Source organism: Temnothorax longispinosus, chromosome 11 (assembly GCF_030848805.1).
Source record: "Temnothorax longispinosus isolate EJ_2023e chromosome 11, Tlon_JGU_v1, whole genome shotgun sequence".
NCBI lineage: Eukaryota > Metazoa > Arthropoda > Insecta > Hymenoptera > Formicidae > Temnothorax > Temnothorax longispinosus.
Window position 1 is genome coordinate 17,035,186 of NC_092368.1, and position 26,969 is coordinate 17,062,154.

At 37.5% G+C, this 26,969-nt stretch overlaps 4 protein-coding genes and 1 long non-coding RNA gene across 12 annotated transcripts; 2 read left to right on the forward strand and 3 right to left on the reverse strand.

Moving 5' to 3' along the window:
• Positions 1-488: 488 nt before the first annotated feature.
• Pig-g (phosphatidylinositol glycan anchor biosynthesis class G) lies at positions 489-26,959 on the forward strand. Of its 5 annotated transcripts, none has more exons than XM_071792780.1 (14): positions 489-940; positions 21,017-21,371; positions 21,732-21,930; positions 22,029-22,238; positions 22,343-22,531; positions 22,765-23,119; positions 23,682-23,878; positions 24,080-24,316; positions 24,463-24,641; positions 24,931-25,163; positions 25,335-25,488; positions 25,606-25,909; positions 26,193-26,359; positions 26,434-26,959. In XM_071792780.1, the coding sequence occupies exons 2-14, from the start codon at positions 21,196-21,198 to the stop codon at positions 26,750-26,752; spliced, it is 2,919 nt and encodes a 972-aa protein (XP_071648881.1). In that variant the 5' UTR covers positions 489-940; positions 21,017-21,195; the 3' UTR covers positions 26,753-26,959. The 5 variants fall into 5 exon arrangements, with proteins under 5 accessions (XP_071648881.1, XP_071648878.1, XP_071648879.1 ...); XM_071792779.1 differs by lacking the exon at positions 489-940 and adding an exon at positions 20,373-20,691; XM_071792782.1 differs by lacking the exon at positions 489-940 and adding an exon at positions 20,373-20,691 and having other exon boundaries at positions 26,455-26,959.
• Positions 1,801-11,883, reverse strand: LOC139821609 (multiple inositol polyphosphate phosphatase 1-like). 2 transcript variants are annotated; one of them, XM_071792793.1, is made up of 10 exons: positions 11,746-11,883; positions 11,565-11,613; positions 6,727-6,926; positions 6,378-6,509; positions 5,515-5,708; positions 5,022-5,132; positions 4,249-4,402; positions 3,745-3,955; positions 3,240-3,449; positions 1,801-2,594 (listed from the first exon to the last, which is right to left on the reverse strand). In XM_071792793.1, exons 3-10 carry the CDS (start codon positions 6,902-6,904, stop codon positions 2,348-2,350), a joined length of 1,437 nt encoding a protein of 478 aa, XP_071648894.1. In that variant the 5' UTR covers positions 6,905-6,926; positions 11,565-11,613; positions 11,746-11,883; the 3' UTR covers positions 1,801-2,347. The 2 variants fall into 2 exon arrangements, with proteins under 2 accessions (XP_071648894.1, XP_071648893.1); XM_071792792.1 differs by lacking the exon at positions 11,746-11,883 and having other exon boundaries at positions 11,565-11,707.
• Positions 10,296-13,368, forward strand: LOC139821631 (uncharacterized). Its single transcript, XR_011734304.1, has 3 exons — positions 10,296-10,310; positions 11,224-13,252; positions 13,354-13,368. It is a non-coding gene; the product is annotated as an uncharacterized lncRNA (long non-coding RNA).
• On the reverse strand, positions 12,719-15,732 carry LOC139821625 (dynein light chain Tctex-type protein 2). Of its 2 annotated transcripts, XM_071792830.1 has the most exons (4): positions 15,396-15,732; positions 14,173-14,366; positions 13,262-13,423; positions 12,719-12,813 (listed from the first exon to the last, which is right to left on the reverse strand). In XM_071792830.1, the coding sequence occupies exons 1-4, from the start codon at positions 15,441-15,443 to the stop codon at positions 12,741-12,743; spliced, it is 477 nt and encodes a 158-aa protein (XP_071648931.1). In that variant the 5' UTR covers positions 15,444-15,732; the 3' UTR covers positions 12,719-12,740. The 2 variants fall into 2 exon arrangements, with proteins under 2 accessions (XP_071648931.1, XP_071648932.1); XM_071792831.1 differs by lacking the exon at positions 12,719-12,813 and having other exon boundaries at positions 13,173-13,423.
• On the reverse strand, positions 16,121-19,866 carry LOC139821619 (uncharacterized). 2 transcript variants are annotated; one of them, XM_071792815.1, is made up of 5 exons: positions 19,669-19,866; positions 18,739-18,958; positions 18,484-18,574; positions 17,940-18,170; positions 16,121-17,545 (listed from the first exon to the last, which is right to left on the reverse strand). In XM_071792815.1, exons 2-5 carry the CDS (start codon positions 18,951-18,953, stop codon positions 17,432-17,434), a joined length of 651 nt encoding a protein of 216 aa, XP_071648916.1. In that variant the 5' UTR covers positions 18,954-18,958; positions 19,669-19,866; the 3' UTR covers positions 16,121-17,431. The 2 variants fall into 2 exon arrangements, with proteins under 2 accessions (XP_071648916.1, XP_071648915.1); XM_071792814.1 differs by lacking the exon at positions 19,669-19,866 and having other exon boundaries at positions 18,739-18,984.
• Positions 26,960-26,969: the final 10 nt, after the last annotated feature.

Here is a 26,969-nt window from a genome sequence, read left to right on the forward strand (position 1 = left end):
ACAAGTTAATTGTGGATCAAGTTACATATATATTATTCGTAGCTTGCGATTGATTAATTTATTATCAATTAATAATACAGCTGTTTTCTTTTCTATTTTTTTTTATTTAAAATTTCGTTAATGGACGACGTACGTCTTTGTTGGTTAACGTATGGAACAAAGGCGATTAAATTCGAGACGAGAAATTATATACCTAGAAATTAATCGGAGTTACCCTACGTGTAAATTGTAAGCATTGCAGTAAATAATTTATGTAATGTATATGTATACATATGTATGTTGTGTACTTGATGGGTGCAGGGTGCAGGCACTGGCACCTGTCATCTGTCACCTAGCACCTGATGGCACTGCAGTAAACGCAGAACTCGATCGCTTCTCGCGACAGTCTTGATATCTCGATATCTCGATACCTCGATCGCACTGACTGCAGTGCACTGCACACAGTGCACACTGCCCACAGCCCACACGTGTACAGTGTGACACATGGTGGCACAGTGTCTCAATCATCGATAGACTCCAAACACGAACACGTCGCGCTCATCGCTATCAGCTATCGGCTGCAGTCAGTGCAGTCTGCATTCTGCATATGCAGTGTTCTCGTGACGTCGGTCGTCGTGACTGTATTATTCTGTCGTTCGAAAGCGAAAGCGTGTGTCGAATTATCGCTCGAGTGTCTCCGTGTCTCGTAAAACTCTCAAAGTTCGTCGCAACGAAACATCATGTTACATGTGTGTATGTGTTATACACGCGCATCCAACAGCATCGTTCAGCATCGTTCTCCCGGCAAAAATCCGTTTCCGTATGACCGGAAACCGGAATCGAGATTATCGAGTTCGCTGGTTCAGGTTTGGCGGAGCGGGAGGGGGCACGGAGGGAGTCTCCTTGGCATGTTTACGCTTCTTCTTTTCTTGACGAGATACGTTGCCATCAGCAGCCATAGGTATGTACACATATACGCGTTATCGTTTTCGGCAAGACCATTAGACCAATACGTGGTCCTAGGTGCTAGATTACTACTATATACATGTACATTATATGTTTACGCGAGCGTTACTTTTGTAGTAATAACCTACGATACGTCACTCCGCGTAAACGAGTGACGTATCCCAAGTTACTACAGAAGTAACGCTCGCGTAAACATAGTTTACATAGCATAGGTTCGCCACCGGATATATTGTAATATTATATGGTTATATCGCGCTGAGATGACGACGCGGACGCGGCGCAATCCGTAAAGGCGTAACAGATCCGTCAGGCGAACTCCGTGCGATCGTATTACTCGTATGACGGACTTTTCATGACGTAATTATGCGGGTAGTACGATGAGTGATATATGCGAGATACACCTTAGTGACTAGCAGTTGCAAGTGTATTTTCTACAATCACTCTGATTATTGCTTATGTTGGATCATAATACTTGTTCCATATTATACATATACATTATGTATATGTATATTATTAGATTTGAACCGCGAGATTGTAATTGATGCTGGGATCAGGGATGGCTATTCTTTAAGTACTCGTCTCGTTGCGTCTCGAATTATAACTTTGAGTTATTGTGAATAAATATATAAATAATGAAAATTTTAACATCATCGGGAATGTTGGTGAAAGTATAATATTTGGTTGTATGTAGACAAGTTACAGCATTTTCAAGTTTCTAAACATATAGCTTAATTTCAAGAACGGGCGCGCTCTGTGAATAATGCAAGTTTTAACACCGTGCAAAAGTATTGAACACGTAGAGAGGGAGAGAGAGAGAGAGAGAGAGAGAGGGATTTAAAAAGAAAATGAGATGTATATCTTGATATGCGAGTGACTATATTTTTAGTTATTATTGCGTTATATAACTAATTAAAATACTCTAGTAACAGGCGGATATATAAATATAATAAATATATATTTTAAAATACATATTAGGATATTATATCATAAATTATACAGGAAATATATTATAACAATATTTCTATTAATTTATAGACATAGAATATATAATAAAATTTAGACATAAAATATGTAAAGACAAATTAAATGTCGTTACTTATTGCGTGTTATACTACTCGCATATAGTAGTGTATGTGCGTGCGCGCGCACGCGTATTTTATAATGCATTTTCGAGTTGCAAACGTAACATAGATCTAAAAGCGATATAATCATCTACAACTTAACGCTTTAATTTTCCGTGCGTTTTTTGCTTTATAGGATTTTTTAGATTATTGAGAGGAGAGTTTCCTATAAATATTAACTTTTCAAATTCCCGAAGATCTGTCTCATTTGTATTTAATATTTTACGATTTAACGTTCGATAATACGGAATATAATACGAAATACAACTAATAGCTTATTTTTACACGTGTCGGTAGCCAAGGCGGACTAGAACAAAGCACACTAATAATATGGCTATAGAATTTGAAAAGCTGCAAGTTGCTCCACTCGCCTTCCAGCAGACGTCCAGCTTACAGTTGGACGCCAGCTGGCCGAACTTGCTCTTCAGTAATTCCCAATCGCAAAGGCCCACTTGACAGCCATTGTACCGTATTGGTTTCTCCGCCAGATAAAACATCACTTTATTGCGGTTATTACTGTCGTTGCATCTGCAATAATATTTTTTACTAAAGTTAGAATTTATTAATATTAATATTTACATAACATGATTTCCGTTGTGTAGCAGTGACTGATTGACTTTGGTTATTTTATCAAAGATAACGTACAGCATGATTTATCTGTATGTGTTTATAATGTTTAGATATATTAAAACTAACGTGACTAAAGCGAATTTCACGTGCCAATTAAATTACGTCAACTCATTTCATTTTTTTTTATTTACGTTGTATGAAAAATTATAAGATACCTTGACTTACGTATTAGTAGTATTTTTTGAAGAAATGCAATTTAAAAACATTAGATATCATCAGTAAAAAAGAAAACAAACATAATTTGTAAGTGAAACCGCAGTGAAAATAATGGGACTAGGAGAATCTATATCTAAAAACAAAACGAAAACAAATTTCAAAACTTGAGAAAATTTGTGATCATAAGAGTGTTAAAATATTAGATACTAGATACTCCAGTTTAAAGCGATTAAACACAATTACCAGCTTAATTATATAATCGATTCCAGATTAAAATCGATCGAATTGAGAGATAAATAATAATAAATAATTTCCGTATAAAGGATCGAAGTAAAAAGATAATAAAGATAAGAATAGAGGATAAGGATAAAGGACAGATATATTTACTTGTAAAATACTGCGATGAGATTCCCGGCGAAGGACGATATCAGTGACGTGCGCCATTGACGTCTAGCCACGTCTTTGTAATTATAAGCGGTCAGCCGCGTCTGGTCTTCATTTATGCCCATCGTAGTCAGAAGATTTTGCAGGCTGACGATATCACTGAAGTAGAAGATGCCCGCGGGTTCGTTCGACATCTCGTCGCGTGCTATATTCCTGATTAAAATATACACTTATAAATTTTTTCTCCTTTTTTCGATCACGAAGCATATAGTACCAGTATTCAAACTGGAAGCGCTATATATTTTAACGCTTTTATAACTGCAACTTTCTCTCCTAAGAGTTCGAAACAAAAAACTCGACTCAATAGGCTAAATGTCCGATAACTTAAAATAAAAAATTCGATAGGGTAGCTTGAATACATATTATAGAATTCTCGGTAAATCGCGGAATGTCAAGAACGAGAAACGCGACGTTTGTAACGGAACTCGCTGCGTTACTTATAATGTACCAAAAGTGTCGCATCATGTCGTGCAACAGAGGACATCCTAAACGAGTGTTGATATCTCGTCCGTAACCCGCTTTGTAATAGTAATCGAGGTCCTCCCTGTATTCCAAAACGCGGAGTTCCTCCTTGCTGAAGACGGCGCACCAAGGTGAAAGTTCGGTGACAGACCAGGCCTTCTGATATCGACACGCGTCGTACATAGCGTCGACCATATCTAAAAATATTCCAAAACATCATTGCCGATTGTGTCTCTACATGTCTCTATATACTATTCTCAATAAATATTCAAATTTTTCACATCCGCGAAGGAATTTTCAATAATTATAATTATATATATACATTGCGTGTAGAATTATTATTAACTGAAGAATTAAAATATATTTCTTTAGTCAAATTTGATTTGCTCTGTTTTCAAGAATTTAATTTTTTTATTTAAGATATTTATATCGGACTTTGATTAAGGATAAATATAATTGATGCATGCGTTTACAATAATTGTGCACGTACCAGCAGAAATATTGTACAGAAAACCGAGTCGTCTGCTAACGTTCTTCAAAAGATTCTGGAATTCTGGCCCAGCGTCGAATCTGCTGTGTTCCATATTCTCAAACGATCCCTCGTTATTCTCCTCGTTTTTCCACACGCCGCATGTTTTGTACGCCTGCAAGATTAATCAACTCAGACAGACTGATTGTGAGGTAAATTCAAACCGACTTGGATCGACTTTGATCCTAAATAAAATATTAAGAAATGAAATTAATAGATAAATCTTTTGATATTTAAAATTATTCAGTTTCTAGAAGTATCTGAAATTCGAAAGCTTTTTACGAATTTACGTTTATATTTTATCGAACAAAAACTTTGGTTTTTATGTTTATTATATTTTTTTACCTAAGTCAGAGAGAGAGCCAGTTCATTTTTTTCTCTTGCCTTTTCTCTCTCTCTCTCTCTCTTTCTCTCAAAAAGAAACTACGAGACCTTATACACATTCAAAGAAGCAAAGTATTTGTATTAAAAAGTTGATTATTTAATACACAGGATATTTCAATAACTCGTCTTTTTATCTTACATTATTTTTACGCTTAATATAGGAGGTATACACTTAATACACTTAAAAACAATGTCAAACAATTTGATTTCTGGTAGGTATATTGGAATATACCTACACACATGCATTTATCGCAATATTTTTATTGAGATTTACTGAGATGAGGTTGGCCTTCTTAAATCATAATATACTACTTGAATCTCTTACAGCGCAATAATTAAAACGTACTTACGGTAAGTAAAGTGTCGTTGAGAGAACTTTCTTCCGGAAGTACGGCGGACCTGCTTCCGAACAGTCCTTCCATAAAGGATGTCATACTATCGCGAGCTTCGGTAGCACGGAACTGAAAAATCAATCGCGTACGTTCTATATTCTATATCGCTACGGACCGCTTCGTGATTTATTCGATATTTATCGACATTTGCTTAATCGAATCTAGTTAATTAACGCCCTACTTTAGACGATCTCTGTAATGTGCGTTGGAATGTAATTGTAAGACAAAATTCTATTTATAATTTATTAAATACGCCACGCGTAATGCGAAACACATTTGAAGAATCAGAAACACGCACACGCAAAATAAATAATGAAATGCACACATATATATCAAAATATACGGCGCGGCGTATGAAATTATAAGTGAAAGTTTTATCCTGAAATCTGACGCGATATCGACACGTTTACACATAGTGATCGACATTATAAATAATTATAAGAAGAGATACCTTGTAATTGGTGGATGTAATGTTGTGGATATTGGGCAGCAACAGCTCCGGGAAATTGCTCTGCAACCTTCTCGCCAGCAGTTTCATGTCCTCGACCCCTTGTGGCGTCAGGACCTCCGCCCGTTGTGAGGACAAATATTCGTCAGGTTTCCATCTTCGCAAGTTTTCCAAATCTCGATTGCACATGTGACCCTCTGCGCGAGAAAGAATACGTATTTATCGTCGCATAATTTTCGCGAGTTTCTACGAAAAAACAAACATCGGATCGCGTTACACGTGACGCGATTACAAAATTCTGAAAGTTTCAATTTAATCGTATAACTAACATAAGTCTTATGAGGTGAATGTCTTTTGTGACAATCGAGGATTAGATATATCACATTAAAACGACATTTTTATATAGGTACTGATTGTGAGATGCACTTTGGATTTTGCGAAATGCTTGCGAATTTCTAAGCTGCAATGATTTACGGAAACGTAGAGAAAATTTTGGGAACGTCTTATAACATTAATTCATAATTTAAGATTTAAGGTATACAAGAGACACGTTGCAGCATACGTCCTAAGCATAAGTTTTATGCTCACAATCAGAGAAAGTCCATATAAACGTTGAAAAATTTATTAATATATAAAATTTTCGAATTTATATAAATTATACACATATATAGATATCAATATATATAAAATATTAATATAATATATTATGTAAGTACGAGATTAAAAAGAATTAATTTGTAGCCGGTAATACAAGAAGAAAAAGAGAAAGTTCTAACTTTACGTAAGTCGTACGCAAGAAGAGTAGTTTATGAAAAGTAAAGAATAAAGAATAAAGAACATATAGAGGAAAAGGTTGATTTACGTACCTCTGCGCTCTTCATGATTCTGGAGTATCTGCTCTTTGAGATTAGTTAAAGAGACGATCTTGTCGATCTCGTGCATGGTCGGGCAACGGGTGCCGTGTGCCGCGAGCATCCAGATTTGCACCGGTCGGCAATCTGTCAAACGGAAATATTTATATTTATATTAGTTACACTCTGATTTTTTTTCATCGTGACTATACATGCCAAAATATAGTAACAAATTCTTTATCGATGATCGCGTCCTTAGTGTATTAGTATATGATACACTAAAAAAATAAAACCATTACGGTTAGTAGTCGACGAACCGAATTTCGAAGTACTTGGGTACTTGTTGTTAGTGTACCGAACTTACTCGGCACTGTCTGGAACCGGGTCTTGCCGCCGTGAACGAAGTGGTACGCGGTCTTCGTGCCCATGTACAGGTACGGGTCATCCTCGTCCACGAAGCAGAAATCGACATCGCGTGCGAGCACGTGGACGCTCGGGGGGGTCAGGAGCGACGCGACCAACAACAGCAACAATGCGGACATTATGCAGTGAAAGTCGCCGCTTCTGCCGATAAGAATAACAATAAGGATGCGATAACTCTGTCAGATGCAACGAATAAATGAAACTAGCCACGTCCGATGTAGAAATCAAGAGAATGTAAAAGACCGCGACCGCCGCGAATCGCCTAAACCGGAAAAGCAAGAGATCTCTCTCTCTCTCTCTCTCTATATATATATATATATGTAAATATAAATAATCTCCGATTATCATGTTAAATGTAAAAGGCCTCGGTACATACGAAGCACTGAATGGCGGGATATTAATCATTATAAAAATTAGTAATGAAATAATATGCATATAAATAAATTATTATCTATATATAAATTATATATAATACAATGAAAGATATAAATAATACAAATTAATAACATTTAGGAATAGATTTTCGATGTGCCGCGCCATTGCACTTTTCCATTCGGCCTTTGACAGTAGCAGGTAGCAAAAGTAATATTTGAAAGTAGCAGGTAATACTCATTGTTCATTTATTTTCGTTCTTGCAATAATTGACGCGGAAAATTGAGTTTGCAGTGTATTTAATAACGCTGCAAGCTCCGCGGTTTCCCTGAGAAAATTTCACGCGTGAAAAATTTCTCGTTGATCGTAGTGCGCGGAGTGCCGCATGCCGCGGGGCCCGCGCGCGAGGGTCTCTTCCAATCTCTTCTCTCTTCGCGGAAAAGCGATTTTTTTTTCCTTTCGAGTTTTGCGGACGCGCCGTAAACCTACATTTCGCCACCAGCTGACGACATCACGGAATGTAACTTATTACCAACTCGAGGAGAGCTAGCGTAACGTGTATGTCTAGTGATTACATAACCGGAAGCGTTTGCGCGTATTCCCGCTCGTTCGCGCCGATTATACCGGATTATACTGCCGGCAAGTATTAACGCGATAAATTAGCGGGAAGACGATAACGGGTGAAACGGACCCGCGAGAGTCACCGTGATACTCTGTGTGTGTGTGTGTCTCTCTCAAATTTAATTTTTTTATCTCTTTTATCTCTTCGATCTTGACTCTCTTTTAAATCATCAAACGTTGCGTGATGAACTTGTTCATCATGAAAAGGTCGGAGAGTCTGACGTTTCCAACTTTTCCTTTCGCGATTTCGAAGAGGGAAAGAGAGAGAGAGAGAGAGAGAGAGAGAGAGAGAGAGAGAGACTCAAAAGGGATTTAAAAGGTTCTCGGAATCTACGATCGAGGATTCAACTTCCGCATGAAAGGGTGATGTGTAATATGTGTAGGAGAGATGAACGCGCGCGAAGGCCAAGGCCACCGTGAAAGAGAAGAGAGGCGCGCGATAGTAAAATTGCGTCGTGCGCGTTACACAATGATGTATGTACGTGAGAGAGAAACCGGTTTCAGGGCCCCGAAGGAACTTGTCGGTGTACGTACGACCGCGATCGTCCTCGACGTCTTCGGGATCTTGTGAGCGACGAACGCTACTCGCGGTCCAGAAATAGACTGGACGTAATAGTTGACGATAATGTAATTGGCAACGGCGCGATTAGCGAAGACTTGTTCTTTCGCTTCTTACAACTGCCATGCCGCATACTTGGCCTACTTATGCTTAATTTCTTCGTCGTTTGCGAGCACCACGCAAGTGCCTCTCTCTCTCTCTCTCTCTCTCTAACGCTTCAATCTCGCGTTTCAATGCGAAATCCATTACACGCCCGCTGCACTGCCTCGAGCCTCATCGTTACTTCGGCGTTAGCGTAATGCGCGCATGACGTAAACGAGAAAAAATATTTGTCATTTATTATAAACAAATTCGTTGTTATAATTAGAGAAAATATAATTAGATCTGTTATTATAAAAGTGTCTTACGTTATATCTATGTATATCTTATGAAAGGAATTGTAAGATATGTACTATCGCGCAAAGTATCTTTTCTGCCTGGCCCTCGGAATTCTCCGATAATCCGACGATTCGAACGGTTTAAGCTTTGACTTCGATCCTTAAGTAACGAGAGAAAAATTGATACGGATCAATCTAATGCCCGATTAATCGGGGGACATTTGACTAGTAATCTATATTAAGTTCAGAATTTAATGATTCGTTCATCGACTTTGGGACAGATCTTCTTATGACGAAAAAATTATTAGGAATTGAAGAAGAGAGTAAAGGCCCCCGCACAATGAAAAATATAAAGAACAAGGAACAGATATTAGCGATTAGGACTAAGGAATCAGGAATAAAACTGGATGCACAATGAAAAACACAGGCAACAGAAGAAGGGAATAACACGGGCAATAGATTTTTAACTTATTGGAAGCCGTATATCAAGATCCTACACCACGTACCTTAATGTCTGATTCCTTACCCTTAGTAATAATCGCTAATATCTGTTCCTTGTTCCTTATATTGTGCGGGGGGCCTAATTATCAAGAAAAAACAAGAAAAATCAAAATGTTGCTAGACTAATTGTAAAAAAAGATGATCGAGCCAAGGAACGGTTGGATATTAAAATGGTTGGAAGGTTGGAAGATAAAACCTAACTTTTAATGACAAATCTAAATGTTTTTAAACCGTGATGCTCATGTCCTAGTATAGCTTTATATGTTAGAATGTCATCTACAACATAGTACCTTTAAGAAAAGTATATAGCTCAGATGGAAGAAATATGAATATTCATATTGGAGAAAATGCAGCCGCAGCGGATGACGAATGACGACAGCAATGTGCAACGCAGATACACACAGCTGACGCGTGCTCGCGCGAGATAGGACGTTTGCCGCAATGACAGGAAAGAATTTAGTCAACTACGCGGGGCGATTATCATTGTCGTTTTATGAACAAACAACAAATTGTAAACGGTCGTCCCTCGCCGACGCGGCCGGCGCGGCGTAACGATAAGAATCATTATGAGATAATCGAACTGTAAATTTACATACGTTTCAAAGATCCTGCATAAATTTTTTTTCAATTGACTTTACTTATTTGATATACGTCACTTTCTCTCTCTCTCTCTCTTCAAAGGATCGTCAAGTTCTCCTTGGTTGCCTCTATTTAGATCTATTCTCGGATCTATCTATTACGATTTCTCTCTTTTTAGATTCCGGGAAATTATTATTTTATTGCGTTATTTTTTGAATCTCTTACATTATTCTTTTAGAATCATTTACGAATCATTGTCTTGTCAAATTCTCTGTTTTGTGACTTTTTGCATCCCCTTCACGGACGTTTATTCTCCGACTCTCGAGCATCTGTCTTTTTTCCCCCCCCCAATTAAACCGAGTGTTTTCCAGCATGGACTCCGTGCCGATTGCAGGACATCACGTACGGTAATAAAGTTCGGAACGAGATAGACGGCGCGCGTTCGCGACAATTGTTCACGAAAGTAGGACGACGACGCTGGTCACGCTCGACGGTTCTTGGAGCAGGAGTGCAGCGGTAATTATTCGCATTTTGCGCGCGTGTTTATTTGCTTCCAGTGAAAACCGCTCGATATCGGAGCGGCTCGGTAATCGGCGATCCTTGAATTGCGCGACGTCGACAGCAAACTCGCGGCGCACTTTCGCGCGCCAAGTTGTGAGGATTCACGAGATCCCGATCACGCGCGCACGCGAGAGAGAGAGAGAGATGCACGATTCACCACGCAATATTTAATCCGGAGTGCGAATTAAATCATCATCTCTCGCATGCGTTGAAGCGTGATATGGTAATTTTACATGTCAGCTCTAAGGTCGCGAATCGAGCGTTTCCGGATTAATTCATCGCGTCTTATCTGCGGATCTAAGAATCGTAGCGTTCGGAGAATTCTGAACAGATTCTGCGAATTAGAGATTCTGATCTCACGTTCACACACAGAACATTAAGTTAAGCGACACGGAGACATTGCGAGAAGTTTATTAATTAAGAATTTTCGATAGCTGATATCGAAAAAATAAAAGAGGAACTTTGAAGATCTCGAAAGATCTCAAGTATTCGAAAGCTTCAAAGTCCAACTGTTCAAACAGTACGCGTTGTCTCTAGCATTCAAACATTCAATAATTTATTATCTCTCTGAAGCTTATCATAGTTTTAAAATTCAAGTCCTATGTTAGGCTTCAATGAATGAGAATTTTAACATTGGGGCATCAATAGAAATGTCAATTTTAAATTTAAAAATTAGGATTAATAATTTGATTTTATAGATATATTTAACATCTAAAATTAAAATATGATTTACATGGGAGAAAAGTTTAAACAATTCTAAACTAAATACGCGAATGGATATAATATTTTATAATGACTCCTTTCTTTTATTTTTTCTTAATTTTAATAAAAAGAAAAATTGGTATATGTCTATTATCTTTTCTTTCAGTATAAACTTGAGATCTTTGCGGCACAGAGACTTACGAGAAACATGGAAGCATGACTCGGAATAAACATCAAACAATCTTCGTTTCGCTTCATTTTCATCAAGATTGATACGCGGACCCACCTTAACCGGATATATCTTGTTTATCTTCGTTAATGTATTCCCCTATACGCCTCTAAATTCTTTGACCCATTTTTCACACGAGCTTCTATCTTTGAATATTAAATACGTGTGAAACTCGACTAGATCAACAGCCATTGGACTACTTAAATGTCTATTATACAACAGTATATTTAGAATATATTAAATATTAGTTGAGAATTCAGATTGATCGCCATACATACGAGATTCAGGAGTGCTTGTGACCGCAGACAAGTATCCAAGACGCTGGCGCTGTGAAGAGATGGAGGATCTCTTACAATTACATTTAGAAGATGGACACTCGGGAACTCGAAAGTTTAAAGGGTCGGTCGGACTTGACAAAGCCTGTTCGGCAAAAGACCGGAAACGAATTGCGATACGAACGTATTGACCGCTGCGGCCGCGACGAGGCCGACGGGAGGACTGCCTCCGATGTATAAACAATGTAAACGTGCGCACCAGCGCACCTTCGCGATCGTGAGGTAGAGCGTTCAAGCCGCCGTTCGCCACGGCAGTTCGTGTGGCACTGCCGCGCGAGGTCGTCGAGCTTCGTTGCCTCCTAGGTAGGTAACCAACAACACCTAGACCGGTGCCTGGTGTCTCATGTTCAAACATGCGTCACGCGATCTCTTCGACCCATTTCAATTAGCGTGACCCGGTTAGTACTTCGCCGCTCCTGTTCCAATTTAACTATATTTAGGTAGATGGGCTTTCGCAAAATGAACAAGTAATTAAGGACGTCGAGAGAAAATCGTAAAAATCGCATAAAGTCATATATATATATAATTAATTGGGCAAAAGGATATGTCACAGCGCGGAAAGAGCTTGGCTGGAAAGATTGACTGATTGATTAGAACAGATCTTTCTCTCTTTTATTGTCTTTATTAATCAAACAAGTGTTTATCGTATCGTGATACGAATTAAAAAACACATGGTTTATTTTAATCTTTTTTTTTTTTAATTTAAGACAGGTCAAAAGGGGGAATTAAAAGGACTTTTTTTTATTATTTTGTTCCATTTTGAAATTATATCAACTATATACAATCACCATGTTTTCAAGTTTCTAAGACAAGTTCTTAAAAGAAACGTTTCTTCAGCTAGGACGATTGAGACTTTTAGTCGCTCGTAAACAATGATTCTCTCAATCATTTGGCCTGTTCGTTTTCGCTGCACTTCTGAACTAGTGCAATAAGTTGGAATGAAACAAATATACTTTCTTTCATTCTAACTTATTGCACTAGTTTAGAAGTGCAGCGAAAACAAACAGGCCACGTGTTATTTCACGCCGTGCAGTATTCTTACAATTAGAGACAGTACGGCTTCCGGTTTTTCAATATTACCTGCGGCAAAGTGTCGTTGACAATTAGGCTACTTCGGGGCTAATGCCGAAGGCTCCTTTTATGAAGGATCTCAGCATGGCGATGGTGCGTGTTGCGTGGCAGTCGATCTAAACTGAATCATATAAATGCCGGGTTAATGAAAAGATATTTATTAATTAATAATATTACAATTAGCAAATGTAAATACAAGGTAATATTATATTAAATTATCTACTGAAAATGACAATTTATAATAACAACAGAAAGAATCTCTCTTTTGTTTTATTAGTCTTCTTCTAACAGTCTAACTCAGCCATGTTGTACATACCTATATAATATATATTGTAACGTTCGCACAGTTCGTCTTGGGAAATAAAGAAGGAATTATATTAAGAAACTATATGTCCAACGTGAATATGATTTTATATTGTGTATTCAGGAGCCCGCGTAGAATTGATTAAATTCAATAGAATTATTATGTTAAATTATTACATTTATCGTGCTCTTTACAGTGCTCTTATATATTTAATAAAGAGAAGAAGCGCGAAAGAAAAATCGCATCCCTCCTTCAGGTACGTTACTCGTAGTAAACACCCAACACGCTGCACTGAGCGTGAAAAGTACGACCCTCGAAAGAGAAGGCGGAGTATTTATCTCTTTCGCTATCCCACAGGAAACCGAGAGTCCTTTCCACGGACTGACTGGCCTTCTCGATTATCGTGACCGTGACGATAATCTTGTGTCTGGAAGGGAAGACATTTTTTTTTATACAACATTCGAGGAGTTTCAGTAGCTGTAACTAAAGCAGCTAAACACTTATCGACACTTTTAATCAAATATTAATGGATTTTTTATAATGTCTGGAATCTTATAAATATCAATCTCGTGCATTTAGGATATAACTAAATAAAATTATTACATCTAATATTAACAACACCGGTCTATAATAACAGCCATCAGCGAAACGAATATTAGTTGTTTTATTATAAGAGTCGGTCAGTAATAACTCTAGTAATAGGGGCATGTTACAACTGTTCGGAACCGATTTAAAATATGTTTCTCTTTGAAATATGTTGTTAAATACAAAAATCTAAGAGATATATATTTTTTAATACGTGCCAAATCGTATGTTCAGGGGATGAAAGACTCCTTTGAAAAAAATCGGTTTTTCTCTTTCAGGACGAATATCGATTAAAAAAAGATAGAAAAGAATTGTTAAAATAAAAGTTGAATGATTGGAAGAGTACTTGAAAACAGTGACATAACAATTTTTTCATTTTTTATTTTTTATTTTTCAAAATATATCCCCACTACTTAAAAATTTATTTTTAAATTGAAAAATTTTTTTATTATTAAAAATGAAAGGTTATTTTTTACGACGTTAACCATATATGTATAATAAAGTTATGTTTCGAGAAATCATTTTCATACGGTATCCGTGCCCTCCGTGCCCGTCTATGCGCTCGACTATTCACGTTCTGCAATCACGCACCTATCGAAGTTAAGCTTTTTCACGCGTCGCCGTATTTCCGTTGCGATATCGCCGCATAATTTTGTGGCCTCCGCATCGTCGTACGTGATCTCGTCCAAACGATTGTTCATCACCGATCTCACAATCTTGTCCACCAGATCGGTCTTGAACGTATTCTGCGGTTCCATGCGATAAGTATTTTGATATTTCAGTACCTGCGATACAAATCGCTGTATTTTCGACAACTTTAAGTTGTCCTTCTTTCTGTAATTTTAGTCTAATCTTCCCTTAATTCGATTATATACATATGTATATGTGTACTACTATTACATTTACTATTATATTCTTTATACTATATTATAAATGTGTTTTACGTTATTAAATATATTTTACATTTTATACATTATTATATTATACAGGGTGATTCAAAAATATTTGTACAAACTTTGGGGGTGAGTCTCCACGCATAAACAAGAAAAAAATGTCATATACACATACGTCCGGATGTCCGGAAATGGTTGTGTGGTTTATGAGTTATAATCGAAAGATTATATACATTTCAGGCCTGCACCTAAATCCATTAGATTTTTATCTGTGGAGACACGTAAAAACCCTAGTTTATGCAACTAAAGTTGTAAAATAAAGAGATGCTTCGCCGACGCGTCGTAGATGCCTATATACAAAATCATCTGTAACTTACATTACATGGGATCTTTGACAGAGTGCGACAGTCTAATATGATCCGACGTGTCCATGCCATGCGTGCATTAAAGCAGGTGGAGGACATTTTGAGCATTTGTTATAAACTATAAACTATAATAAGTGGATAAATACGTGAACTGAAGATATATAACACTGGTTATATGTTATTGTAGTTGTATTCTGATTTCTGTCAGTTTCGGACATATGACATTTGAATGTGTATATGACATTTTTTTTGTTTATGTGTGGAGAACTCACTCCCAAAGTTTGTACAGGTATTTCTGAATCACTCTGTACATTGTATATGTATATACATATGTGTGTAGGTATATATATTTTTTTCATTATTTATGTTTTTATGTTATATTTTTAAATCTTCCATGTATAGATTGTTGCCACGCCATTCGTGAGATTTTGAAAAACGAACTGTCAACTTATCAAATTAAGATCTTGGTATTCTTCATACATCAATGTGATTTTCGGTGATGCAACGAGACTCGACAGAATCACCATCACTTGGTTTTTATTACTGGTGTTTTTACCTCATTATCATCACAAGTTTTTTCACTCGCTTCGAGTTGGAGCGGCATGCCGGCATAATATCGATTTCTGATATTATGATGGATCGATCAAAATGGGCCTCTTACCAAAGGAGCCCAACTCCCCTAAAGATTCTCCCACTCTTCTGTATAACAACTAGTATAACAGCCAGTTGACTAATCCTTGCAAGGGTGCGCTACGTATCTAAGGTAAACGACAATCAGTTACTTGGAAACGTCGCGAAGATCGATCGACCGCGACGGAAGCAATGATAAATATATTTGGATAATAAATATCTATATATAAATGTTACAAGAGAAATTGAAGAAAAGAGCTTAAACACAGGTTGAAAAGATTAAAATTAGATCAGATCTGTGAATCTCCTGTGGGAATGCAGGAAAGAAAATATATGGGGAACGCAAGAATGTACAATAACTCACGAAATTACTCAGGCGCGTTACAAAAAGTTCAAAATCTTACTATTATTTAAAACCTTTGTTGAAAATTTGTTATCTTAGGAGAATATCACGTATGTTCTCTTGAGAATATAGAACCTATGAAAATTGTTTTTACATCACGACCAGTTTTTTTCCTTATTATACATTCAACACCTTTTATAGAATTTCTAAAACATTTTACATATTACTCATGATTTCGAAAACACTTGAGTATATTTTATTACAGGGGTCAGGGATACAGTGTTATATATGTATATTACACAGACATGTATACTGGTTAATCATCTTTATTCCATTGTACATTGTATTTAATATTTTTAATATTTCCACCAGCAATGTTCTCGATCGCGCGGAAATCTCGGAAAACGCCGCGTCTTAATAACTTGACGCGTTCAACCACTCTTTCTATCTGTTAACATCTCGAGTACGAACCTTAAGACACGCTCTTTGCGTGTATTGCGCCGGCGGTAATCAATTTTTAACTCGCGTAAAATAAAAGTATGCCATCAGCAATATAAGCATTGCCATCAGAGCCGCGGGGGATCATAAGCTTGCTTCGAAAAGGATTTGTGGACGCGATGTAGAAAGCTTCTCGGATTCTTTTAAAACCTTTGGAGTTTTACAGATACTTGATCCGAGGAACACACACATTCTGACAATGTTCCACTGTTTCGTAGGACGCAAACATGAAAATATGTTCTGAGGCGCGCACGCACGAGGCGGCGTACGTTCTGATTTTGAGTCGAGCCACTTTTTGATTTGTTTTCACAATAGTGCGGTGAAAATATACTCTCTAAAATATACTGATATTACATACATATATCGACACGTCAATTCCATTCACAAATCCTAAGGTGACACGATGCGCGCGGTCATTATTTTCCAAATTTCAACGTGCAAGATCACAATAAGAGAAAGACAGTTTCGATAATCGAACAATTATGAAACTAAAATATCACTATAATAGTTTTAGAAGTAATACACATATGTACATATATTCATTATTTATAATTATATCATCTATAATTCTTACAATCATTTTCCTCTTATCTATATAATTACATAAATACTTGTGTAATTACAAGTATCTATTAATAACATACTTGCAAGTAATTACAATAAGAGTATTTATTAATCAAAATCACGTCGTGATTAATCGAATTAAACTTGAATTAAATTACTTTAAAAGTAAATCAACTAAATTTGCACGAAATCAACTAGGAATGTTTACGCAGTACGGACAGTGCGTAACGATTGTGCGTAAACACGTACATAAACTCTTGTGTTTATAAAAAAAATATCGCAAAGTGAACGTAATTATTTAATATTCTTCTTTCGGTTCCAAAAGACTCGCATTCAATAATTTTACATTTCTGCAAAACCGCGAACGAGCGTGTGTGTGTGTGTGTGTGTGAGGTAGGCGTCTAAAACTTTTTGCATTTTTATCATTGCATTGGCTCTTTGACGGAAGCTCTCGACAGTCTCGACTAGAGCAGTTCCGGGCGGATCGTCTTCGAAGACGTCGAATGCGTAAAAACGCGAACCGCGTTCAATGAAAGCAAAGCGACGAAAGAGCATCTCTAAGACAGCATTTCCACCTCCGCTTGGATGTTCTGGCGCGCTTGCTCCTCCAGCTTATCGCGAAACTCTACGGTGGCAAAGATGTTTGGAATCTGCAAAAAGTTCTGCAACACCTGAAACGTATAAGAAAATTCGTGAGAGAAATGTCCACCCGAGGACGAAGGAAATCGTAATCCCTCCGTCTCTACTTGACATTTTTAGATTTTTTTCCATTTCCAGATAATTTCTGAATATCTCGAAGAAGGGAAAAATTTAACACACACACACACACACATACACAATTCATTCTATCCCTGCTTAACACTCTCTCAACGCTTCGCTCTTCAAGGATTATCTGAATCTTGTAGATAATTTTGGAAAATATCCTAGTCCTTTTTTTATGAAATGGTCTAATGGTGATTTCAAAACAGTTTTTGTAATATCTTGGTTTATATCTGATAATATCTGTCAAGATGGTCCTTCTGCCGCGTGTATTTACACTTTAAGGTTGAACGCGTGGTGGTTTACTTTGAGTCGCAGCGCCGTATACATGGGCTCGCTGAGGAAAGAGTATTCTCCGCGTATTCGCTCTCTGTACTCGGCATAACTATCCGGAGGAGAACCGAGTACTGCCATATCCAGGTCCAGGAAGTAGTGAGCATCCTCGCTGCCGAAGGCACCGCCCACCTTGTGTGCCTCGGTACTGTGAGTCGCCGCTACTTTGAGCAGAGCACAAGTCTCTTCTCTGAGTTCTGCGTCCTGCAAGATTAACGTACTCGGATCACTTTCGATTAAACAATATGATTAACAGAAATTGAGTATTTGCATACATTCTTTTTTATCTCGTTTTTACTCGACTCTAAAGTGTGTTGGCAGATGTTTGAACGATATAATTAAAATTTTATTTTTTTGTTATATTTTTTAGCATTTTTACAATATTCTTTTTTCGCTATATATGTATATCGCGTATATTCGCTATACCTAAAATTTCACAATGTTGAACACGTTGACAAAAGATATACAGTATACCCGCTGAGGATTAAAAGACAAAACTCTGGGCTGTTTTACTCACCGACGGAATTTCGGCCTCATCGGCGAAAGTGTTGAAATGCTCAAGATTCTTGTCCTCGCTAAAGACCAAGGCTTTAGGATCGTACTCGAAGCTACAACAAGATATTTTTGAGTCAGATGCTGCCGATAAGAGCAACGGTTCAAGTATAAGCGATTCAATTCAATATACATATAACAAAAGACATGAATATACGACAAATAATATCATGTTGCCGTAAAATCTTGTATTGTCGAAAGAATAGAATATGGCACTCACTTTTGAAAGAATATGGCAAGGAGAACGGCTCGTGGATTTTTGAGATTGCTTTTGATTTCGTAATAGTGATTCAGCTTTTCCCTGAGCGAGTCCAGATTATGGTACGTGCGTTTCTCCTCCGAATAGAGCTCCTGCAAGCGCGTGAACCAGGAGTCGCAGACCGCGGCGTCCAAGCCCTCCGTAGCTTCCTTCCAACTGTCCTCCAGCGATGCCATTGCCGCTGAAATTGCTCGTGCCATTTAATCCCTCAATGTTTCACAAGCATGAAAAGATGCAAATTATTACAATACAAGTAATTTATGAATTAGCAACGTTTATTGCATGCATATGGAGTGACACACACACTGTGTGTGTCTTAGCAAAGACACAATATTATTATATAAAGACGTCTACGTGCCCCTCCATACACGTTGCATTTTTCCGACGTAATGTTGAAACGATTAAATAGTACATAGTAATTTAATATTTAATAACATTCGCGAAAAATTGTAAGGAATATTAATTATTATTACATGCATCAATTAAATAAAATTCGCTTGAACGTGACTTGCGACGTGAAAAATATGATTTTATCGTCACTTTTTATACCTAACAATAAAACGAAGACGTATATGATTTTTTCAAGAATTGGATACGTGGAAATTCCAAGACACTCAAACGCATTTAGGTACATTTACAAATGTGCAGAGATTATAATGTTGGAGAGAAGGTAACGCGTAAAATGACGTTGTTTCGGTATATCTAATGAGGTAAAGTTCACAGATCAGCTGAATGAACGGAGAATGGAGAATGGAGAACGGAAAACGGAGAAGGCACCCGAAAACGTTGGAGAAACTCGTGAGAAGAGATCGGTATAGTAAATGCGGATGCCATGCGAAACCCCCGTATCCCGTAAGCGCGGGCACGCTGACAATGAGTCGTGGCACTCACTTAATTTCGGATGAAAGTCGCGAGAAGTCGCGGACACGGTACGTTCGGGAATTACCGAAGCATGATCCACGGACGACGCTGCACGCGCGAACGCCTCGCGAATGATCAGCCTCGCTACAGCGAGCTACGTCGCGCTACGTGGAGCGGAGCGTTACGTTGCGCCGCGTTGGCTGACAAAACAGTCCGCCAGTCCGCCTTCACTTATTGATCGGTGGCGACTGGCGACGTGGCGACTTGTTCGAGCTTCGAGCTTTTCTACAATACATAGGGTGGTCGCAACGGACCGTCGCGTCGCGTCGCGTCGCGTCGCGTCCGCGCGTCCGGAGTCCGGACGGTTCTTGGTCGCGCGTTTATGTTTATGTAGAAATCACGCTTCTCTATAGGCTCGTGCAATTTCTGTGCGAGACGGGACAAGATTTTCTCCTCATTACGCTCAAAGTAACTTTTCTTTCGTTCCACTTTTTTTCAACTACGCGCGAGAGGCATAGTTCTGTGTTGTGTCGCGTAATCAGGGGCGTATAGCCACAAGATTTGATTTCGGGGGAGGGGGAGATTTTTTTTGGTAAGATCCAACACTGTAACATTAACGTATATTATATGCGTGTAAAGGTAATAGTAACTATAGTGAACTTTTGAAATGAACTTTGAAAAAAGTAAGAAGACGTTCTTTCTCGATTAATGTTGTAAACCCCCAGACTTTTCAAAGACACGTAATATAGTAGGCAAGAAATCCCTGCTTATAATATGTATATGCCTTTGTATTTAGATGGCTGTACTGTACATTTTAGGACGCTGATGTTGTATGTATGAATGAAATAAGAAGCTACATATCTTTTAAAATACAGTGTAAAATAATTTAGATATCTTTGATGTACATCTGAATGAAACCAAAAGTTACGCCATTTTACTGTTAAAAGACAATAATAGAAGCCTAAGCAAATTAAAAATTTTAAAAATTGCGTATTTGGTGTAATCGGTATGACAGACATATGCCATCTTATTAATTATTATCGTTACAGTGAGGTACGTATACGTCGTTCAAGACATTATAGACTTGAAAGCCTTCAAAGCATTTACAATTTTATTTCTCTCTTCGCTTTCAACCTTTTATTTTCATATTTGGTTCAAAAATTCCCGGGTGGGTGATTTATCCCCTACCCTCCTTCCTGGCTACGCCACTGCGCGTAATTATTATATGATTGAAACTATACATGAATGTATTTAAAACTGTCCACTTTTAATGTATTTTAAAAAATATTGTATTTACACCTTACTTTATCACGTTTGTTTTATGTGTAAATTGACACGTAAATTCTTCTAATTTACTTGACATTAATTGAATTTAAAGGGGACGGATGACAGAAATTTTTGAAACCTCTCGCGGGCATAGAGGAATGAGAGTCGAGAGCTCGATTGATTGCGAGAGTAGCTGAATTTCGACATTTGTTCGATTCGATACCCGGCCCCGGCCGGCTCATCAGCCGGCTGTCAACTTGTCAAGGTGCAAGTGCAAGTGCAAGGTGCGAGATGGCCGAAACGTCCGAAACTATGATGCCTAAATATAATTTTTTATTATTATTTTACGTCTTGTTGGTCGCACCGATTTCCATCGCTTTGTTCTTGCACGGTTTCTTTCCCGTCGCTCCGCATACCGATGCGATCGCCTCGCGATCAGATGTCCCGGAATACGTCGGTAATTTAAGGTAAATTAACCTTATTTCTCTGCGCATGTGAGAAATGTAAACAACATTAGACATTTAATTATTTATCGTTGGTAAATAATGATAAGGTTTTTTACTTTTTAATTGTATTGATATAATCGACGTATTAAACGTATAATTTTATTTGATATGTGATATATATCTACAAGTTGTGATATAATAATTAATCGACATAATCGTGATATAGATATATAATTTTATTTTAGTTGATATATTCAAGTATTCTGTTTTTCATTAGATTGTAAATACGTGCTAAAGCTATGATTTATATTCATCAATAGATCAATACAACGTTGATTATTTAATTCCAAATATTTATCGTTATATATGCGCTGTTTCCAGTGTAAAGAGACATGCGTTATACAGGCCGATGATAACGAAATTGATAATCATGGTGATTGACGGGCTAAGATGGGATTTCGTCGCGGGTCCAATGGGACAAGCCGCCATGCCATTGACGAGTAATCTACTGGTAAACTCTACCGGGTGCTTGCTACGAGCTAAATTGCAGTCGCCGACAGTGACAATGCCTAGAATAAAAGTAAAGTTGTAATATTTTTGTGTGCTAGTACGTTATTCGGAAATACTACTGTATTTTACGCCGAAATCAGTCTTTATAAAACTTTGTTTGGCATACAGGCAATGATGACTGGCACAGTGCCAAACTTTATAGATATAGTACTGAACTTGCGGAGTAAACCTTTGCACAGCGACAGTTTATTGCTTCAAGCAAACGAGCATGGACATAGATTAGTGTTTTATGGAGACGACACTTGGCTTTCTCTGTTTCCCCGTATATTTGATCGTCACGATGGTACTAGTTCATTTTTCGTTACCGATTTTACAGAGGTACGTAATGTATAATATATGATAAAATGTAACAAGCTATATTGTATGTCTTTTTTTTTATGATGAGATTACTCTTGAGAGCTTAATTATTAAATTTTCAACAGGTAGATAATAATGTGACTCGACACATACGAGACGAGTTGAATTACAACGACTGGACTGTGATGATTCTCCACTATCTTGGACTAGATCACATTGGTCACGTTGAAGGCCCATTTGGCGCTTCGATTAAATCCAAACTACAAGAAATGGACGAAATTGTCGCTCAAATAGCCCAACGTGTGCAAGATTGGGTCGGTATTAGAAAAAACTGTTTTTATTCCTGTTTTCTAATTTTTTTCTCCTTCTCAGAATAGATAATAAGAATAATTTATATATTTATGTGTGTGTATATATATATATACATATATATACATATATATATGTATATATATGAGTATGAGCGTATTATGAGATATTATTTAACAAGTGTCGGAATTATCCTATTTTTATTTAGAACTAAATTCTATGGCTCATTTATTTTTAGAACAACGACAGAGTACCTACGCTTTTCATCGTCTGCGGCGATCATGGGATGAAGGACTCGGGCGGCCACGGTGGCTCGACGCCGCAAGAGACAACAGTGCCGTTTATTACGATAGGAGGAACTCGCTGTCTGCGTCAAGAGGATGGTGAATCAATTGAAATCGAGCAACTCGATATTGCAGCGACGTTGTCTACCGCTCTCGGATTACCTATTCCTTCTACAAATCTCGGCTCCGTGTTTCTGGACAGCATCTACGATCTCGACAACGCTAAACGGCTCTTCCTCCTTTATTACAACTCGAGGCAGGTGTTTAACCGTTTCCGGAAGCTCGCGCACCGTGAGTCGCAAATTGAGCGTAAGTATTTGACGTAAGAGTTATTCGCGGAATATTTAAGGATATTGAGATGTTTAGATAAAGGTAGTGAGAAAATGAGAAACTCTGAATTTTAGAACGTTAATAATAAATTGAGGACAGAGAAATCAACTTTTGATGCAATAGATCCAAGTTGTGTCAAGAATCTAGAAACTAAAAGTCAAAAATTATATAAAAGGACATGAAAAGGAATACTCGCAACAATTTTACATATAGGTATTAGTATGTAGCTTTAAAAAGTCTCTAGAATCATTTTATTTATTACATACGTTTTCTAGGTGTATTAAGAAGTAAAAAGCGATATAACGGTATAACGGAAAACCTCATAGCTAAATCGGTAAACCTTAAAAATGATAACGAATTGAAAAAAATTACTTGGATACACTATCCTCTTATCATTATCTTTATTTATACGCCAGGATACGTTTCATTTGTCTTACATGTTTTCTTTTATAAGTAGCGTCTCGTTGTCTGGTTTTGATACATTTTTAGAATATCACGACGTGGCGGTCATACGAGAAGGGAGACTCACGTTCTGTTTCAGATGTATACCGAAAGTATTTGGACGCTGTAAATCTGCACGCCGCTTGGTTGAACGCGAGTGAGACACAGAGGGGGATGGTCGAGATGATCGTCTTGTCTTATAATGCGATCCTTAAAGAGATGAAAGATGCTCTAATCAGCAGCATAATCAAGTACGACTTTCGTTCGATGGTCGTTGCCGTGTTTTTTCTGTGTCAAGTGAGTTTTACGGATAATCTCAAAAGATGCAAGTATTTAAAAAGTTGTTTAATTTAAAGAGCATTTAAATCGAAATTATTATGTGTCGAGGAAATAATCCCGTTGGGTAAATTCCAGGGATTTAAATAAATGTAGTTTTTCTCTTTTGCTCTAAATTAAAGAATTTGAAGATTTTTTTTACTTTTAATTTTTTGTTCCCAGATACTTTTCATCTTGTTTTTCGTGCAAACCGCTGTTTGGACTACGTATAAAAAGACCGCATCATTTTTCTTGGTGCGATTTTCCTTGTGTCTAGGAATGTATTATTTTTACAATTCTGAAGATACGACCTCTTTCTACCCGACGAGTATATTTAATGCTTTGTTGTTCTTCGTAGTCATCGGCATTTTATATATTAACTGTGATCTTTGTATAAACAGCGACTTTACTTTGACGGAGGTAAGAATCAATATTTATTTAATTTCTAGTGAAAGATGTTAACAAGTATTATTAGTTTAGACAATTTTAAATATTTCTTGCGCAATAATAAACTACACGATAAAATAACATCTCCATTATAATATTTTAATTTCCGATTAATATAGTTCACGAAGGGACCAAAGATACGCAGAGTGTTCCAAGTCGGCGCGTTGTTGCACATGGCGAGCCTCGTCGGCAGCAGTTTTATTGAGGAGGAGCATCAGACATGGTATTTCTTCTGGACTAGTACTATCGCATACTTTCTCTACCGTTATTTCACAAGATTACTCGCGTACCATCGATAGTGAGTAGAATTTTCTCATCTTTTTTCCTGATCTAATGATAATTCAAATCAGACACACTAAATATACTATTTGTTCACGAAAGCATTAGCATTTAATTTATATAAATTTTTTAGAGATTATATTAATAATGTGCGTATTAATTTATTGTTACGTAAATTTATAAAAAATAGAACAAGGATAAAATTAAAATTTACTTGTTCCATTGTTGATAAAATTCAAGTCAGATTTGAATAATCCGTTGCGTCGCAGCTGAATCTCTTCGCCATCTAATAGTACGGTACATAATAGCGATCTTACGAGCGTTAAGGTGCGAACAGAGGTGGTGGGTCCCGTGGGTCCAACGTGCGACGATACTAGGCGTCACATAGAACTTTGTGCTAAGCTATTGTTGCTACTAATAGGGCACAGAGTTCTGCGAAAGCTAAACAGTACTGGCGACAAGTGGGCCCATTTGCCTGACATAGCTCGCTGGTTGAAGGAAGACGACAACAAAGTCGGAACGACGTTCCTGCTTCTAGCTGGTAAAAAATGTCTAAATCTATTGACAAAACCCTTTAAATTTCTCTCAACATTTATGCTGAAATACAAATGATCTTTTAATTATTATAAACGATTGGGAAATGAATCGTTTCATCGCGAGATATTTCGTACAAGATAAGAGTCAATGTATAATTTGTGATGTTTATTTTCAGCACTCTGTCTTCTAATCTGGATTGCGTACGAATGCGAGGATAAAGAATACAAACGGCAATCGTTGATCCTTAATATGGTTATCGCGGCTTGTATATATTTTCGTCACATGTCCAATGGTGCCGTCGTGACAATTCCATTGTATCCCTCGTCAAGGTAAACACGTGCATTCTTTATATTCCATATAAATGCCAGTTTATCGCGACCGTTCATCGAAGCGATTACACGAACAAACCGCAACATTTAAGAAGCAAACTTTTTCATTTGTTGCAGTGATGGCATACACGAAGTACGTATGTTTTGGGGGATAATAACGCTGTCTCTGCTAAGCTACGGCTATCGCGCGACATTAATAATTAAGCGTGATAAACGGCGTTTCGCGAGCATGATGCTGTTTTTCATCGTGACGACGTGGGTGGCGATCTCGGCGATGCTGCACCAACCGTACAACGTGATCCTATTGCCGATGCAGATCATCACAAGCTCGACCCTCGACTTTGCATTAAGAGAAGACAATTTGCTCGATCTCGGAATCCTCGTACATTATTGGCTGGGCAATGTGTTTTATTTCTATCAGGCAAGTATCTGACTTTATATATATGAAATCCGAGGTGAAATCCTTGACTTTTATTAATCTACATGAACTTTGCAAATGAGAGGAGCAAAAGAAAGAACTTTTGACATCTTTGATCAAATCTAAAAAAAAAAAAAATCGTCCTCTAGATAATTTTTAGGGAAACTTGAAAACATTTGTTTTTCACAATTTTTTTTTTGGTTACGATTGGTTTAATAATTCATTGTGAGATTGTTAAGAATTAAGCTGATTTTTAATCTCGTACTGTGCACGATTGATATTTTAGGGAAATTCCAATAGCCTTGCAAGTATAGACGTCGCAGCGGGATATGTCGGTCTGCGTTCCTATATGCCTCTCGTCACTGGTGTATATTTAATCGTCAATACTTGGTCCGCACCTGTCCTGGCTTATTTCCTACTCATTTACCATCGACAGCTATATCCGACAAACCGGTGAGTGTGCTTCACGAATTCTGCAGATTCTTGTCGATACACGTGTTGATAATGAGAGAGTTATTAATGAGAAGAGACGCGATTCGTATTTGCAGTACGGACGTTGTCGCGCGCACAAGCAGGTCTTTTATCGCGTGGAGGCTGCTGACGTCAACTATCTACATGATCGTTGTCATCAATCAACGTTATCATCTGTTCGTGTGGTCGGTGTTCTCACCGAAATTGCTGTACGAGGCAACGTATTCCGCGACGATGTGCTCCAGCGTGCTCGTAGCGTTGATAGTGTTTGTTGTGCAATCCGCAGCGATTTCTAATTACGCAAATCGTGCAAGGATTAAGGATCACGCAACGCCGCAAGAACCGGTACAAGAAACGGACACGTGCATTTATTAACGTTTCGAAAAATTAGACTTGATGTAATTAAATCTGATTTATATAGCTTACTCTTGTGTAGTCTAGTTTAAAATATAATTAAATCCATAATTGATAGCGCTTAGACTCGGAAGAAAAAGACTGACAAAAGTAATATCGATCAGTTGCTAAGCTTTGTACAGTATTAAATACAACTGATGGATATAAACGCTTATTAGTAAAAATGAATTCATCATAG